The sequence below is a fragment of the Scyliorhinus torazame genome, chromosome 27 (genome assembly GCF_047496885.1).
Source record: "Scyliorhinus torazame isolate Kashiwa2021f chromosome 27, sScyTor2.1, whole genome shotgun sequence".
In the NCBI taxonomy this organism is placed as follows: Eukaryota; Metazoa; Chordata; class Chondrichthyes; order Carcharhiniformes; family Scyliorhinidae; genus Scyliorhinus; species Scyliorhinus torazame.
In genome coordinates, this window is record NC_092733.1 from 24,174,767 (window position 1) to 24,190,996 (window position 16,230).

Genomic DNA, 16,230 nt, shown 5'->3' on the forward strand with positions numbered 1-16,230 from the left:
CATAGACCTGGTTGGCGGGCCGAATGTAGGTCTCAGCAAGTTGATCGCTGCTGGGAAATCTTCCGCGTCCTCGATGAGTGAGTAGATTTCAGGACTCACCCTGGAATGCAGGACCTGCATCTTTTGGTCTTCTGTTGGTCTGCCGGGGGCCGTTCGGTGGTATCCCTCAAAGCACGCCAGCCAGTGCTTAAACGCCGATGTTGCGTTAGCTGCTTGGGGGCCAATTCACAGGCACTACGGGGCGATCCGGAGCTCCATATTCCTTTTTTTCTTAAGTCTGCTCAATAAATTGTAGCACCATCGATCATACACGAGGCGAGACGTAGAGAACTTCAATCGAGGCTTTATTGAGCAGACTTGTTCCCCAGCAGCTCAGTTGCAGAATGCAGCTGCTGGGAGAAACCCGGGTTCTTATACCCCGCCTATCTGGGTGGAGCCCAGTAGGCAGCAGATCCAATCAGGACCCAGCATCTGTCCTCCAATAGCTCCTCGGCAGTCATGGTGTACCGTATTACCCCTAATACATACCACCACACTGTGTGCATGACTCTAATTCTCTGTTCAGCCTCTCCACCAAAATAGCATTCTTCATCCATGTCTCTACAGTGAGTGGCAGAGGGCACTTCGATCAGCTAAGGCTCCGCAATCGATCCCAATCCTTTGTTGGCTGATTTCTACGTAGTTGCAACAGTCACTTGCATATTCCCCCAGGAGCATTGGCTGATCTAATTTCTTCCTTCCCAGGTCAGAGATCATTGAGATGAGGTGCAGTGCCCCCTGCCGCTCAGTTTGCTGAATCAATGCAGAGCGTAGATCTCCATATCGAAATACAGCGGAGAAATGGGCCATTCAGACCAACTAGTCCCTGCTAGCTTTTATGCTCCACACCAGCCTGGTTCATTTGCACACGGGTTACCTGACACTTGGCTCACAACGTTGTATTTGTTGAAAATGTAATACACCCTGAACTTTAATCATAAATCTTCTGTTGTTCCAATTCCAGCTGCTGGCTACAACTGCATAGAAAATTCATCTGGAGCTTCTTGGGGCCTGTGTGTGTGATAATCGGGGTAAATATCAATATTCTCCACATTGAGATTGTGTAGTTTATGTAGTCAGAAATTATGGTTCAAAAAACAGTGAAGGTAATTCCTCTTTTGATGCCCATTTCTTAGCTTCTCTGCTGCTGCAACCTTCACTCACACCTTTGTTCTCTCTCGATTTGCCTATTCCAATTCTCTCCTGGCTGGTCTCATACCTTCATCGACCTTAAACATACTGTTCCTCGCATCCCAACTCACACCGTCCTGTTCATCACCACCATCCCTGCGCTCACTGGCCTCCATTGGCTGCTGGTCTGGCAATGTCTCGATTTTAAGGTTCTTCTCTCATGTTTTCAAATATCTCCATGGAGTCCCTAATGGCACAGTGGTTAGCACTGCTGCCTCCCAACGCCGAGGGGTTCGATTCTGGCCTTGTGTAACTGTGTGAGAGTTTGCACGTTCTCCCCCTGTCTGCGTGGATTTCCTCCAGTGCTCCAGTTTCCTCCCACAGTCCAAAAATGTGTGGGTTAGGTAGGTTGGCCATGAGCAATGCATGGGGTTATGAGGATAGGGTGGGGGTGGAGATCTTGCCGAGGTAGAGTGGTCTTTTGGAGGGTTGGTGCAGACTCGATGGACCGAATGGCCCCATTCTGCACTGTAGGGATTCTATGATTCTATACCATATTCAATAATGACAATAATAATAATAATAGCTTATCGTCACAAGTAAGCGTCAATGAAGTTACTGTGAAAAGCCCCTAGTCGCCACATTCCGGCGCCTGTTCGGGGAGGCTAGTATGGTATGGCAAACTCGACAAACTTCTATGATGTCTGCGTTCCTTCACATTTGGCCTGTTCCCTAATTCTGAAGCTCTGCAATTCCCTCTCTGAACTCTCCTTCTACCTTTCACTTCTCCTTTAAGACACTGGTCAACGTCCAGCTCTTTGGCCAGATTTTTGTTGATCTGTCTCAATATTTTCTTATGTGTCTCATGAAGAATCTTGGGACATTTTAAAGGCACTATGTAAAGCAGAGTTGTTGCAATTTAGCATGGCCAATCCATCTAACCTATCCATCTAATCTTTGGAATGTGGGAGGAAACCGGAGCACCCGGAGGAAATCCACGCAGACGCAGGGAGAAAGTGCGTCCGCCACAAAGACAGTCACCCACAGCTGGAATTGAACCCGGGTCTCTGGCGCTGTGAGACAGCAGTGCTAACCATTGTGCCGTCATACCACCCCAATGAGTGTAAGAGGTGACATGATGGGTGGGATCTTCTGCTCTCGTTGTCAGTGGGACGGGCATGTAATTAGCTGGGATTGTGATGTACCGGAACTTATCACCTTCCCACCTCTGCCAGAACTATGTTCTCGGTGGGAAGGTTTACCTTGTTGCCCTAGCACCTGTTGAGGCCAGTAAGTGACCAATTAATATCACTTAACGGTCTCATCCCATCACCGCTATTATTAACCTAGCTGCAGTTAGGCAGCTTAAAACCCTGCATCTGATTTGTCACCTTTTGGGGTAGGGGTCCCTCCATCAAAAGCTCCCAGTGCCTGAAAGTTGACTTGACATCGGGGAGAGGAGCCTGTTGAGAGGCACCCGCCAGCCCTTGCTACCGGCAACCCTGCTGCACCCCCTCGCCCCGTGATCTCAACCCTGTGAAACGCACTGCCCCCCCCCCCCAATCCCACATTAATTACCTGTGGCCTGGGTTGCTCCATGATCCCAGGACTCCGGTGCCTGTCCTTCTGGCAGCAGCTACGGCCTCCACTGGAGCTGTTGCGCTCCAGAGTTGTCTGCTCCTGTTTAGCCGGTAGCTCTCGGGAGGGGCGATCTCCTGGGGTCTTAATTACAGGGGCAGTCCCGCCGCTGGCCTCGCCCGTGCCCGATTGGCTTGATCTGTCCGGTGAATTTCCATTTGAGCACAATAGATTAATAAAGTCAGCACCTTTGGAGCTTTTCAGAGGAACAGAGGGAAAGTCGATAAGGGCGATCAAAGTATGGTACCAAAAAAATAGAGATCAGAATATCTCTGACAGAGGAAGGATGGAGGCAGAGCTGAGGGTCACTTTCAGACCATGAACTATCTTGCATGCTGTTCAGAGGAGAGTTGCTAGGAAAAGTCTCCCGAGGTATGATGGCAGAATTTGACAGACTTGGGCTGTGCTGCGAGTTAGGGGATGCCGATGGGGTGAGCAGTTGAATTTATGGGTGTCGCCGATGTTGGGAATTGAGGCAGATGGAGCCCGAAGATTATGTGGCTGGCCGAGGTGCCAGCTTCGCGAACCTGTTCCTGACAGCGACCATTTTGACCGATGTTGCTTCGGGGGCCCGGGAAGGCTGCCCACATCCAATAGGTGGGAAGACAAGTAGGTTCATTAGGAGTTTTGATGAGTAGGGATTTTGGAAGATCGACCGGGAATTTTGAGTTGGCCTCTGGTTTCCCGATGTGATGTGAGTGGGGGTGGATGGGGACGAGGGCATAACTGCTTGAAGGTGGACGCCCAGTGGCATACTTGAGTGCCAGCAGTCCCGGTAGACCTATGAGCCCTCTGTGAGTACCTGGATGGCAGTACAGCCGAATGCCATGCTGAAGAGAGATTACACCTGCCTCTCATTTCCCCGCATTGGTGTCCTGGCTGCTTTCTTTGTATTTTTTACCGATGTTGTTCAAAAATCTGCTGAGAGGGCTGTTACATTTTGTGGTGCTCTCCCCATCATTTACCTTCTACTGCAGCCAAGGCTCCTCTCTGAAAAGATTTTTAGGACTGAGTTTAGGAGGAACTTCTTCACCCAAAGGGTTGTGAATCTATGGAATTCCTTGCCCAGTGAAGCAGTAGAGGCTCCTTCATTAAATGTTTTTAAGATAAAGATAGATAGTTTTTTGAAGAATAAAGGGATTAAGGGTTATGGTGTTCGGGCCGGAAAGTGGAGCTGAGTCCACAAAAGATCAGCCATGATCTCATTGAATGGTGGAGCAGGCTCGAGGGGCCAGAAGGCCTACTCCTGCTCCTAGTTCTTATGTTCTTATGTTCTTATGTGAAGGCCTCTGATTACTCCTTCAGCATCGAGAGCCCTCCTGTCTAGCTTCTTGAGATAAGAGAACCTGTATCCATGCTGGTGTGAATATCTTGACTTTAATCAGTTCCTGGGCTGCCCCGATAGCAGCTGGTGCAAGTCTTAGGCAGAGTGGGCTGGAGAAGCTGTGGTGTCATGTTGCTCTCCCTTTCTCTCTCTTTCTCTCTGTCTATCTCTCTCTCACCACCTCAGGCTCCAGTTAAGGGCAGTGACCCTTCGGGAGTGCAGGCTCACTCAATTCATCTTGCATTTCCAATCTTTCAACAGATCAACACATTCCTGTTCCTCATAACACTCTGGACTTTGAAGAACGCAGTTTCCAAGCGTGACGTGGCAGTATCAAAACTTAAAGACACAAGGTGAGCTCCACCAAGGTCTCCAGACTTTATTTTTAAGGGTTTTACTGCCTCACTTACTCTGCTTAAGAAATCGTTCCTTGGCAAGGTGCAGTTCTGCCCAGCTCAGTACCAGGTATCTCACCCAGGTGGCCATTATTCACAGGTGAATAACACAACTGTGGGAAGCATCAGTCCTGGGCACTTGGGGCGGGAACCACCAGATAGTGTTCAGGCAGGATCCGTGGCTGGTTCACTTTTGTCTGAATGAAGACATTGAGATGAAAGCCAGATCTAGCAAAGGGAGATGTGAGTAATGCAACAACAATCTGCATTTATATAGTGTCTTCAATGTAGCACAGCATCCCAAGCTGCTTCACAGGAACAGTATCAAGCAAAGGTTGACATCCAAGCCACTGAAGAAGGTGTTCAAGCAGCTAACCAAAAGCTTGGTCAAAGAGTTTTCAAGGTGACTTAAAAGATGAAAGAGATTAGAGAGGGTGGAGAGGGCTAGGTCGAATATTCCAGAGTTTAGGGCCCACGCAACTGAAGGAATGGTCACCAATGGTGGTGCTATTGGGTTTGCTCAAGAGGCCAGAATTGGAGGAGCACAGATATCTGAGAGAGTTTCAGGACCGGAGGAGGTGACAGCAGTAGGGAGGGGTGAGGCCTTGGAAGGATTTGAAAAGGACAAATATTTTAAAATCATAAGTGGGAGCCAATGAAGGTCAGCAAGCACAATGTGGACAGGGCTTGTTGTGAGTCTAGTGGAGATGCCCCAGCATCTTGGAACTAAAGTAGTAGTCTTACCTACAGGTCAACTGGGGTCAAAACAATGGAATGGGACGTGAACCCATAACCTATCAAATTTGAAACTTTGCCAGCTGACTGAGGGCTAGTTAGCTCAGTAGGCTAGATAGCTAGTAACTGGCTAGTGTGTTGTGCAGAATTACCATAGCAGAGTTGGGTTCCCATTATGGCTGAGGTAGAATAGAATCCCTACAGTGCAGAAGGAGACCATTTGGCTCATGGAGTCTGCATCAACCCCCTGGACCAGCACCCTACCCATCTCCACTCCCTTGCTCACGGTGACTGAGAACAGGCACGAACAGACTCAAAAACAGCTTCTTCCCTGCTGTTACCAGACTCCTAAATGACCCTCTTATGGATTGACCTCCTTAACACTACACCCCTGTATGCGTCACCTGATGTCGGTGTTTATGTAGTTTTCACTGTACCTCAGTACACGTGACGATAAACAAAATCCAATCCAATCCCTGTCCCCATAACCCTACCTGCACATCCCTGGATACTTAGGGACAATTTAGCGTGGCTAATCCATGTACCTGCCCATCTTAGGGCTGTGGGAGGAAACCGGAGCACCCGCAGGGAACCCTGGTAGACACGGGGGGAAGTGCAAGCTCCACACAGAGAGCCGCCCGAGGCCAGATTCAAAATCTGGATCCCAGACCCTGTGAGGCAGCAGTGCTAACCACTGTGCCACCAAGCTGCACTACTCTTGTAGATTTGGGGTCTGCCTCCTTGCCCGGCTCCTGGGAGTGTTAAGCTATGTCAAACCACCACTGACAAAATCAGCAAGTAAACAATGAGCCAGGGGCTACCTTTGGGCAGAGGACAAATAAATGAATTAATTTACTGAATATGGCAATCTTAGCATAGATAATGAAATAGAACATTTAAGTGCACCAACTTTAAGATAGTAAGAGTGTCAAACTTGTAATCCCTTCATTAGTTTCTAATTCAATTAAACATTCAATCTTGGCTCAGGTGTCATGTGACCAGATGTCTTGTTGATTAAGAGAATCAAAGGTTCTTGGTGGGGTGGAGGAGTTGTTGGATGGAGAATGGGGAATGGGGAACTCAACACAAACAGATCAGTCCTGATCTTATTGACTGGTGGAGCAGTCTGGAGGAGCCGAATTACCTATTGCTGCTTCTAGTTTGTCTGTTCATATGTCAGATGGCTAGAAGAGAATGGTTCCGGGAATGGGGACTTTCAGTGAGGAAGATAGATTGGAGAAGTTAAGACTGTTTACCTTGGAGAAAAGAAGGTTGACCCGAGTTTTGTTGGAGGAATAAAAATCATGTGCAGTCTGGACATGATAGGGAGAGTAGATAGGGAGAGACTGGTCCCATTCGTGAAAAGATCAAGAATGAGAGGGCACAGGTTTAAACTAATTGGCAAGAGAAGCAAAAGTGACACGAGGAAAAGCTTTTCCACGCAGCGAGCGGTTAGGCTCTGGAATGGGCTGCCTGAGAGTGTGGTGGAGGCTGGTTTAATCGAGGCTTTCAAAAGCTAACTAGACCGTTGTCTGAAACGGAAGAATGTACAGGCTTACTGGGAGAAAGTGGGTGAATGGCACAAAATGAGTTGCTCATTTGGAGAGCTGGTACAAACACAATGGGTCGAATGGCCTCCTTTAGCGCAGTAGAAATCCTGTGATTCTGTGTCAGCTGATGGAGTCGGCGGGAATACGTTCAATGAGCATTGGCAACTCTACCCTAAGGCTCAGGACCCATGAAATTGAACCGTCACAACAGTGGATGGACCGAATGTCCACCTTCTGTGCCGTGGTGACTCTCTTCACCCGAGGACAAGTCAATGGGCGAATAAATCATTACGGCAGTAGCGTATATACAATGTCATCTAAAATAGCACAGACAATACAGAGTACGTTTGCCAGTTCCATATCTCACTGATCTCTCTTCACTGCAGGATGTTGGCATTTAAAGCCATCTTGCAGGTGTTTGTCCTGGGCTCGAGCTGGATTCTTGGCTTGTTCCACTTTAAAGAAGAAATGGTGGTGATGGTCTATTTATTCACCATCATCAACAGTTTCCAGGGCACCTTCATCTTCATCATCCTCTGTGTGTTAAATGCCAAGGTAAGGATCATAGTATTACATTGAGTTTACAGCACAGGAATAGGCCATTGTCTCCAGCAGATCCATACCAATGTATACGTTCCCCACAAGCCTCCTCCCCATTACTTACTTCATCTCCCTGGACAACATCATTTTTTTTTCCTTTCTCTCTCATGTGTTTAACTAGATTCCCCTTAATTTTTTAAAATATTCCTTCATGGGTTGTTGGCATCGTTGGCAAGGCCAGGATTTGTCGCCAATTCCTAGTTGCCCCTTGAGAAGGTGGTGGTGAGCCAGCATCTTGAATTACTGTGGTCCATGTGGTGTAGGTGCACCCACAGTGCCTTTAGGGAGGGAGTTCCAGGATTTTGACCCAGCGATAATGAGGGAACAGCTGATATATTTCCAAGTCAGGATCGTGATTGACTTGGAGAGGAACCTGCAGATGGTGGTGTTCCCAGGTATGTGCTACTCTTGGTGGAGTTCGTGGGTTTGGAAGTGGTGCTGATCATTACAAATGCTCGTGATGGTGCAAGATCCACTCTCGGAGTAAATCTCCCCTGATTTATTTGTGACTACTTTATATTGATGGCCTCTACTTTTGGACATTTTCACAAGTGGAAACACCTTCTCTTTACCTACCCATTGGACCCCTTCATAATTTCAAAGATCTAAACAGCACGGTGGAGCAGTGGTAGCATTGCTGCCTTACAGTGCTGAGGTCCCAGGTTCGATCCCGGCTCTGGGTCACTGTCCGTGTGGAGTTTGCACGTTCTCCCCGTGTCTGCGTGGGTTTCACCCCCACAACCCAAAGATGTGCAGGGTAGGTGGATTGGCCACGCTAAATTGCCCCTTAATTGGAAAAAATGAATTGGGTACTCTAAATTTATTTTTAAAATAATAATTTCAAAGATCTATCGGGTCACCTCCCAACTTTCTCTTTTCTAGGTGCCACCCCCAATTCCCCATTTCCTCGCGCCGGCCTCATTTCCCCCAATTTTCTGAAAACATTCCATCGTAAAATCGGATTCTCGCAGAGGAATATTATGATAAAGCAAAGGCAGTGTAATTCAACACAGAAAGCTTCTGTCACAGTCCTGCAGTTATATGATAGCGACCATACTTGTATTGCACATATTTTACACCAAGAGCTGGTTAATTGTGACTAATAACAAGGTGACAAGGCCACAGGTTCGGTGTGAGATTTGCAACTCTGGGATTACTGACTGCGTGTTGTATCTTGCATTAAGGTGAGGGCCCAGTGCCAGAAATGGTTTTCCACAATGTTCCAGGCAAGGAGGATTGTTGCGCCCAGGAATATAGTCACAAACGTGCCAAAGGTGACCGGGATGGTAAGTGGGTTTTGAATGATGTCTATACACCTTCCACTGATGGTAGAACAGCCAATGCCCTTCCTTGTGTAGTTGGCCAAGTCACATCCTTTGATTTTGTATTGCGTGGCTGATATTGCAAGCTGGTGTCAACTGCTGGAAATCAATGCCATAGAAATTCAACTAGAGCGGCAGTCCGAAATAGATGCCGTCATATTGTTTGCTTCATTTATGCCTTGCCTCAGATGGTTCTATTGAAACCAGGGAGATTATAGAAAGGAGAACAGTAGCTGATCTGATGCCATCACTGTCCAAGAACTGATTTATGTCCCCAACTGTCACTTTGATAATGGTAGTCTGTTCGGCCACAGAGGGCATCACAACTGAACCCAAATTTGTCCTCATGTGTCGCCAACAAGTGTCATTGGATAGCAAAGACCCCTCGGCTGATATTTCCTCTTGCTAACCAAGGAGGTCTGAAGGTAAATGTAGTGTCCTTTGTTGTCCAGTTAGCTTAACAAAGACCAGAATCAAAACTGAGCCCATTCTGGTCTGCGTGGCTCAAATGAATTCAACTGAGCCATCGGAACATTGCATTGTGCCCTCGCCCAGTCAAATCCTGTACCACAGGTTTGTTGTAGATTTGAAGTAACTTACCAAATGTAATCATAAGAATGTATTTCCATTTTGTCTTAGAGCTCTGAGCAATGATGAAGCTGCTCTTACTTCACCAGCTGCATTACACAGACCTGATGAATGAGGAAGCCCATTCGCTTTGCAGCAGTGATGTGAATGGACTTTTCCTGTGTGCTCCGCTGTTTCTTGATGTCACGTGGAGTGAATGGAGTTGGCTGAAGACCGACTGTGATGGTGGGGGATCTCCGGAGGAGGAGAAGATGGATATGCCATGTGGCATTTGTGGGTGGACTGGACTGGGAACGCCTTTGATCAGTGTTTAGGTTGACATTAGGTGGCCCATTCTGTTTAATTCTTGTTGTCACTTTGATACAACAGAATGATTTGCTAAGCCAGTTAAGAGTCGGTTGCGTTGTTGTGTGTCTGGAGCCATGCCTAGTCAGACTGGGTAAGGATGGCAGATTTCCTTCCCTAATAGGCATTAATGAAACCGGTGGGTTTTAACGACAATCCAGTAGCTTCATGCTCATCGTGATTGAGACTAGGGGAGTGATCGTATGGCCTGATCACGCCCGACTCAGTGACGCGATGAGGCCGGTCAATATCATGTGAGGCCTCTCGTGAGATTTGCGACTCTCAGAATACCTTGCGGGATCTAACGAGATCTCGTGAGACATTGCGATCTGGATCTGGCTGGGCTTGCACCTAATTCTCCTGAAGCCCGGGAACTAACGGCTGTGCCTGGGAGACCTCACCCTGGCGCCGTTTAGTGCTGATCCACACAATGATTATTAACCCAATGATTTAACCACTGTAAGAGCATAGGAGTAGGAATGGACTACTCGGATCATCGAGCCTGCTCCACCATTCAATAAGATCTTGGCTGATCTGATCGATCCTTAACTTAATTTCCTTGCCTGCTATTAAACTATCGATAGCCAAAATAGTTCCTTTTTCAAATGAAAACAAGAAGAAATGAGACATTAAAGGTGATCAGATAGAACCTCTTACATTTACAGTAAGGAGAAGTGGGCTGGTGTTATCAGGTTGATCTCTTTCCGAGTTTGCTCATTTCTTCCTCTTGTGCTCTGCTGAAGCTCTTGGTGATCTGTTTAGAAAATCCAGTCAAGCATGGGGCATCAAAAGATCAAGGGTCCTCCTCTTCATATTCTGCTATCCAGTGGCGAACCGTCTGCATTTTATGAGCGAAGTTCTTCCCTGATTGTATCTGCTGCCTTTCTCTCTCTCTCTCTCTCTCTGTGGTGGTGTTAGCTGCTCATACTGCCAGAAGGATGAACAAGAACTTCTTAGCGCTCTGATGGTTCAGTACAAGACAGGGCAGTAATTTGGTTTTCATTCTGTCTTCCAAATACCCATCACCTCTTTGTTCTCTCGTTCACGTTGGCTGCCGATCCTGCAAAGCCTCAACTTAAAAATCCTCATCTGTGTGCTCAAATCCTCCGTGCCCCCAGCACCCTCCTTTATCTCTGTAACCTGCCACGGTCCTGTAACCACTGCAATCTCTGTGCTCCTCCAATTCTGGCCTTTTGAGTGTCTCCAATTTTAATTTCTCCACCATTGGCAACCGTGCCATCATCTGCCTGGGTGATAGACTGTGGAATGTCCTCCTTAAACCTCTCCCTCTTGATCATGTGAGTGCAACATGACATATATAGAGAACCGGAATATTATGGAACTTTGTGTAATGGCCATTTTGAAATGTTTGTAATTTCCTTCTGATATTTTATGAATAAAGTATATTTTTCCCACCCCCAAAATACAGTTAAGCGCTTATTAAGGTCCGGTTACCACATCCACAACCATAATATGGTAATCAGTGGAAGGTGGGGCAAGCTGTTTTTTCACCATGTGAGGTGAAAAGGCGGAGTGGAAGGGGGGGGGGGCGCTGATGGTGAGTGGGCAATACCTGCTTTTAGGGGTGCCCTGTACGCAGGAGTGGTATTCTTTCTTCAAGATGTTACCCCTCCCCCCCCCCTCCCGGGAGGCAGAAGGGGTCATAGATAGCAGCTTCAGGGAATTAGTTACACCAAAGATTGGAGATAGGTGGGTAACTGTAAGAGGGACTGGGAAAAAGCAGTCAGTGCAGGGATCCCCTGCGGTCGTTCCCCTGAGAAACAAGTATACCGCTTTGGATACTTGTGGGGGGGGGGACTTACCAGGGGTAAGCCATGGGGTACGGGCCTCTGGCACGGAGTCTGTCCCTGTTGCTCAGAAGGGAAGGGGGGAGAGGAGCAGAGCATTAGTAATTGGGGACTCTATAGTCAGGGGCACAGATAGGAGATTTTGTGGGAGCGTGAGAGACTCGCGTTTGGTATGTTGCCTCCCAGGTGCAAGGGTACGTGATGTCTCGGATCGTGTTTTCCGGGTCCTTAGGGGGGAGGGGGAGCAGCCCCAAGTCGTGGTCCACATTGGCACTAACGACATAGGTAGGAAAGGGGACAAGGATGTCAGGCAGGCTTTCAGGGAGCTAGGATGGAAGCTCAGAGCTAGAACAAACAGAGTTGTTATCTCTGGGTTGTTGCCCGTGCCACGTGATAGTGAGATGAGGAATAGGGAGAGAGAGCATTTAAACACGTGGCTACAGGGATGGTGCAGGCGGGAGGGATTCAGATTTTTGGATAACTGGGGCTCTTTCTGGGGAAGGTGGGACCTCTACAGACAGGATGGTCTACATCTGAACCTGAGGGGCACAAATATCCTGGGGGGGGAGATTTGTTAGTGCTCTTTGGGGGGGTTTAAACTAATGCAGCAGGGGCATGGGAACCTGGATTGTAGTTTTAGGGTAAGTGAGAATGAGAGTATAGAGGTCAGGAGCACAGATTTGACGTCGCAGGAGGGGGCCAGTGTTCAGGTAGGTGGTTTGAAGTGTGTCTACTTCAATGCCAGGAGTATACGAAACAAGGTAGGGGAACTGGCAGCATGGGTTGGTACCTGGGACTTCGATGTTGTGGCCATTTCGGAGACATGGATAGAGCAGGGACAGGAATGGATGTTGCAGGTTCCGGGGTTTAGGTGTTTTAGTAAGCTCAGAGAAGGAGGCAAAAGAGGGGGAGGTGTGGCGCTGCTAGTCAGGAGCAGTATTACGGTGGCAGAGAGGATGCTAGATGGGGACTCTTCTTCCGAGGTAGTATGGGCTGAAGTTAGAAACAGGAAAGGAGAGGTCACCCTGTTGGGAGTTTTTTATAGGCCTCCTAATAGTTCTAGGGATGTAGAGGAAAGGATGGCGAAGATGATTCTGGATATGAGTGAAAGTAACAGGGTAGTTATTATGGGAGACTTTAACTTTCCAAATATTGACTGGAAAAGATATAGTTCGAGTACAATAGATGGGTCGTTTTTTGTACAGTGTGTGCAGGAGGGTTTCCTGAAACAATATGTTGACAGGCCAACAAGAGGCGAGGCCACGTTGGATTTGGTTTTGGGTAATGAACCAGGCCAGATGTTGGATTTGGAGGTAGGAGAGCACTTTGGGGACAGTGACCACAATTCGGTGACGTTTACGTTAATGATGGAAAGGGATAAGTATACACCGCAGGGCAGGAGTTATAGCTGGGGGAAGGGCAATTATGATGCCATTAGACGTGACTTGGGGGGGATAAGGTGGAGAAGTAGGCTGCAAGTGTTGGGCACACTGGATAAGTGGGGCTTGTTCAAGGATCAGCTACTGCGTGTTCTTGATAAGTATGTACCGGTCAGACAGGGAGGAAGGCGTCGAGCGAGGGAACCGTGGTTTACCAAGGAAGTGGAATCTCTTGTTAAGAGGAAGAAGGAGGCCTATGTGAAGATGAAGTGTGAAGTTTCGGTTGGGGCGATGGATAGTTACAAGGTAGCGAGGAAGGATCTAAAGAGAGAGCTAAGACGAGCAAGGAGGGGACATGAGAAGTATTTGGCAGGAAGGATCAAGGAAAACCCAAAAGCTTTCTATAGGTATGTCAGGGATAAGCGAATGACTAGGGAAAGAGTAGGACCAGTCAAGGACAGGGATGGGAAATTGTGTGTGGAGTCTGAAGAGATAGGCGAGATACTAAATGAATATTTTTCGTCAGTATTCACTCAGGAAAAAGATAATGTTGTGGAGGAGAATGCTGAGCCCCAGGCTAATAGAATAGATGGCATTGAGGTACGTAGGGAAGAGGTGTTGGCAATTCTGGACAGGCTGAAAATAGATAAGTCCCCGGGACCTGATGGGATTTATCCTAGGATTCTCTGGGAGGCCAGGGAAGAGATTGCTGGACCTTTGGCTTTGATTTTTATGTCATCATTGGCTACAGGAATAGTGCCAGAGGACTGGAGGACAGCAAATGTGGTCCCTTTGTTCAAAAAGGGGAGCAGAGACAACCCCGGCAACTATAGACCGGTGAGCCTCACGTCTGTAGTGGGTAAAGTCTTGGAGGGGATTATAAGAGACAAGATTTATAATCATCTAGATAGGAATAATATGATCAGGGATAGTCAGCATGGCTTTGTGAAGGGTAGGTCATGCCTCACAAACCTTATTGAGTTCTTTGAGAAGGTGACTGAACAGGTAGACGATGGTAGAGCAGTTGATGTGGTGTATATGGATTTCAGCAAAGCGTTTTATAAGGTTCCCCACGGTAGGCTATTGCAAAAAATACGGAGGCTGGGGATTGAGGGTAATTTAGAGATGTGGATCAGAAATTGGCTAGCTGAAAGAAGACAGAGGGTGGTGGTTGATGGGATATGTTCAGAATGGAGTACAGTCACAAGTGGAGTACCACAAGGATCTGTTCTGGGGCCGTTGCTGTTTGTCATTTTTATCAATGACCTAGAGGAAGGCGCAGAAGGGTGGGTGAGTAAATTTGCAGACGATACTAAAGTCGGTGGTGTTGTCGATAGTGTGGAAGGATGTAGCAGGTTACAGAGGGATATAGATAAGCTGCAGAGCTGGGCTGAGAGGTGGCAAATGGAGTTTAATGTAGAGAAGTGTGAGGTGATTCACTTTGGAAGGAATAACAGGAATGCGGAATATTTGGCTAATGGTAAAGTTCTTGAAAGTGTGGATGAGCAGAGGGATCTAGGTGTCCATGTACATAGATCCCCCTGAAAGTTGCCACCCAGGTTGATAGGGTTGTGAAGAAGGCCTATGGAGTGTTGGCCTTTATTGGTAGAGGGATTGAGTTCCGGAGTCGGGAGGTCATGTTGCAGCTGTACAGAACTCTGGTACGGCCGCATTTGGAGTATTGCGTACAGTTCTGGTCACCGCATTATAGGAAGGACGTGGAGGCTTTGGAGCGGGTGCAGAGGAGATTTATCAGGATGTTGCCTGGTATGGAGGGAAAATCTTATGAGGAAAGGCTGATGGACTTGAGGTTGTTTTCGTTGGAGAGAAGAAGGTTAAGAGGAGACTTAATAGAGGCATACAAAATGATCAGGGGGTTGGATAGGGTGGACAGTGAGAGCCTTCTCCCGCGGATGGATATGGCTGGCACGAGAGGACATAACTTTAAACTGAGGGGTAATAGATATAGGACAGAGGTCAGAGGTAGGTTCTTTACGCAAAGAGTAGTGAGGCCGTAGAATGCCCTACCTGCTACAGTAGTGAACTCGCCAACATTGAGGGCATTTAAAAGTTTATTGGATAAACATATGGATGATAATGGCATAGTGTAGGTTAGATGGCTTTTGTTTCGGTGCAACATCGTGGGCCGAAGGGCCTGTACTGCGCTGTATTGTTCTATGTTCTATGTTCTATTGTGCCTTCACCCTGGCTTCAGCGTTTGACAAGGTGCTGGATAAAAGATTGATCCAGAAGGTGAGATCGCAGGGGTTAGAGTTTGAATACCAGATTGGATAGAGGATTGGCTGACTGACAGACAGTAGAGGGTCGGGTTAAATGGGCCCTTCTCTTGCTGGCGAACTGTAACTAAAGGGGTAATGCAGGGCTCAGTCCTAGGATCTCAACTTTTGACAATCTGTATAAATAATCAGCAAGCTAGAACAGAGTGTAACATAACAACATTTGTGGTTACTGATGTAGGTGGGAATGCAGGCAGTGAGGAGGAGATATAAATTTTACAGGTGGATATAGATAGGTGAGGAGATTGGGCCCAATTTTGGCAGATGGAATTTAATGTGGGTAAGTGTGAGGTTATCCATTTTGGCCAAAAAATAGTCAGGCAAATTATTATCCAATTGGAAAGCAGACTCAAAATGCATCTGCGCAGAGGGATCTGGGTGTCGTTGTTCATGAATCGCACAAGGTCTGTATGCAGGTACAAAATGTCAAAAGAAAGGCAAATGGAATGTTAGCGTTTATTGCAAAAGGACTGGAATATAAAAGTAGAGAAGTGTTGTAATTGTATAGGGTGTTGGTGAGACCACACCTGCAGTATTGTGTCCAGTTTTGATCTCCTTATTTGAGGAAGGATGTGGTGGCATTGGAGAGAGTTCAGAGGAAGTTCCCGTACCAGCCTCCCCAAACAGGCGCCGGAATGTGGCCACTAGGGGCTTTTCACAGTAACTTCATTGAAGCCTACTCGTGACAATAAGCGATTTTCATTTCATTTCAAGTTCACCAGATTGATTCCGGGGTTGAAAGGGTTGCCGTATGAGGAGAGATTAAACAGTTTGGGCTTATACTCGCTGGAGTTCAGAAGGATGAAAGGGGATCTAATTGAGGCATATAAAATACTAAAAGGGATTGATCAAGTAAATGTGGACCAAATGTTCCCCCTTGTGGGGCAATCTAGACCGAGAGGTCACAGATATAGGTTGAGAGATGTTAGATTTAAAACTGAGATGAGGAGGAACTATTTCTCGCAGAGGGTGGTGAATTTGTGGAACTCGCTGCCCCACAGTGCGGTGGAGTCCGAATTATTAAATGGTTTCAAGAGGGAGATAAATATATTTCTGATTTTAAAAATGGGTTAACGGGA

The 16,230-nt window shown here is 47.3% G+C and overlaps 1 protein-coding gene across 1 annotated transcript in view; it reads left to right on the plus strand.

The window, feature by feature from the left end:
* The window catches only part of LOC140403397 (adhesion G protein-coupled receptor E3-like), an 82,045-nt gene extending 71,026 nt beyond the window's left edge, over positions 1-11,019 (plus strand). Inside the window, exons 15-19 of the mRNA XM_072491327.1 lie at positions 1,004-1,070; positions 4,394-4,485; positions 7,199-7,367; positions 8,597-8,698; positions 9,374-11,019. Of these exons, the coding sequence (XP_072347428.1) occupies positions 1,004-1,070; positions 4,394-4,485; positions 7,199-7,367; positions 8,597-8,698; positions 9,374-9,388 (445 nt within the window). The 3' untranslated portion in view covers positions 9,389-11,019. The remainder of the gene's footprint in view (positions 1-1,003; positions 1,071-4,393; positions 4,486-7,198; positions 7,368-8,596; positions 8,699-9,373) is intronic.
* Positions 11,020-16,230: the final 5,211 nt, after the last annotated feature.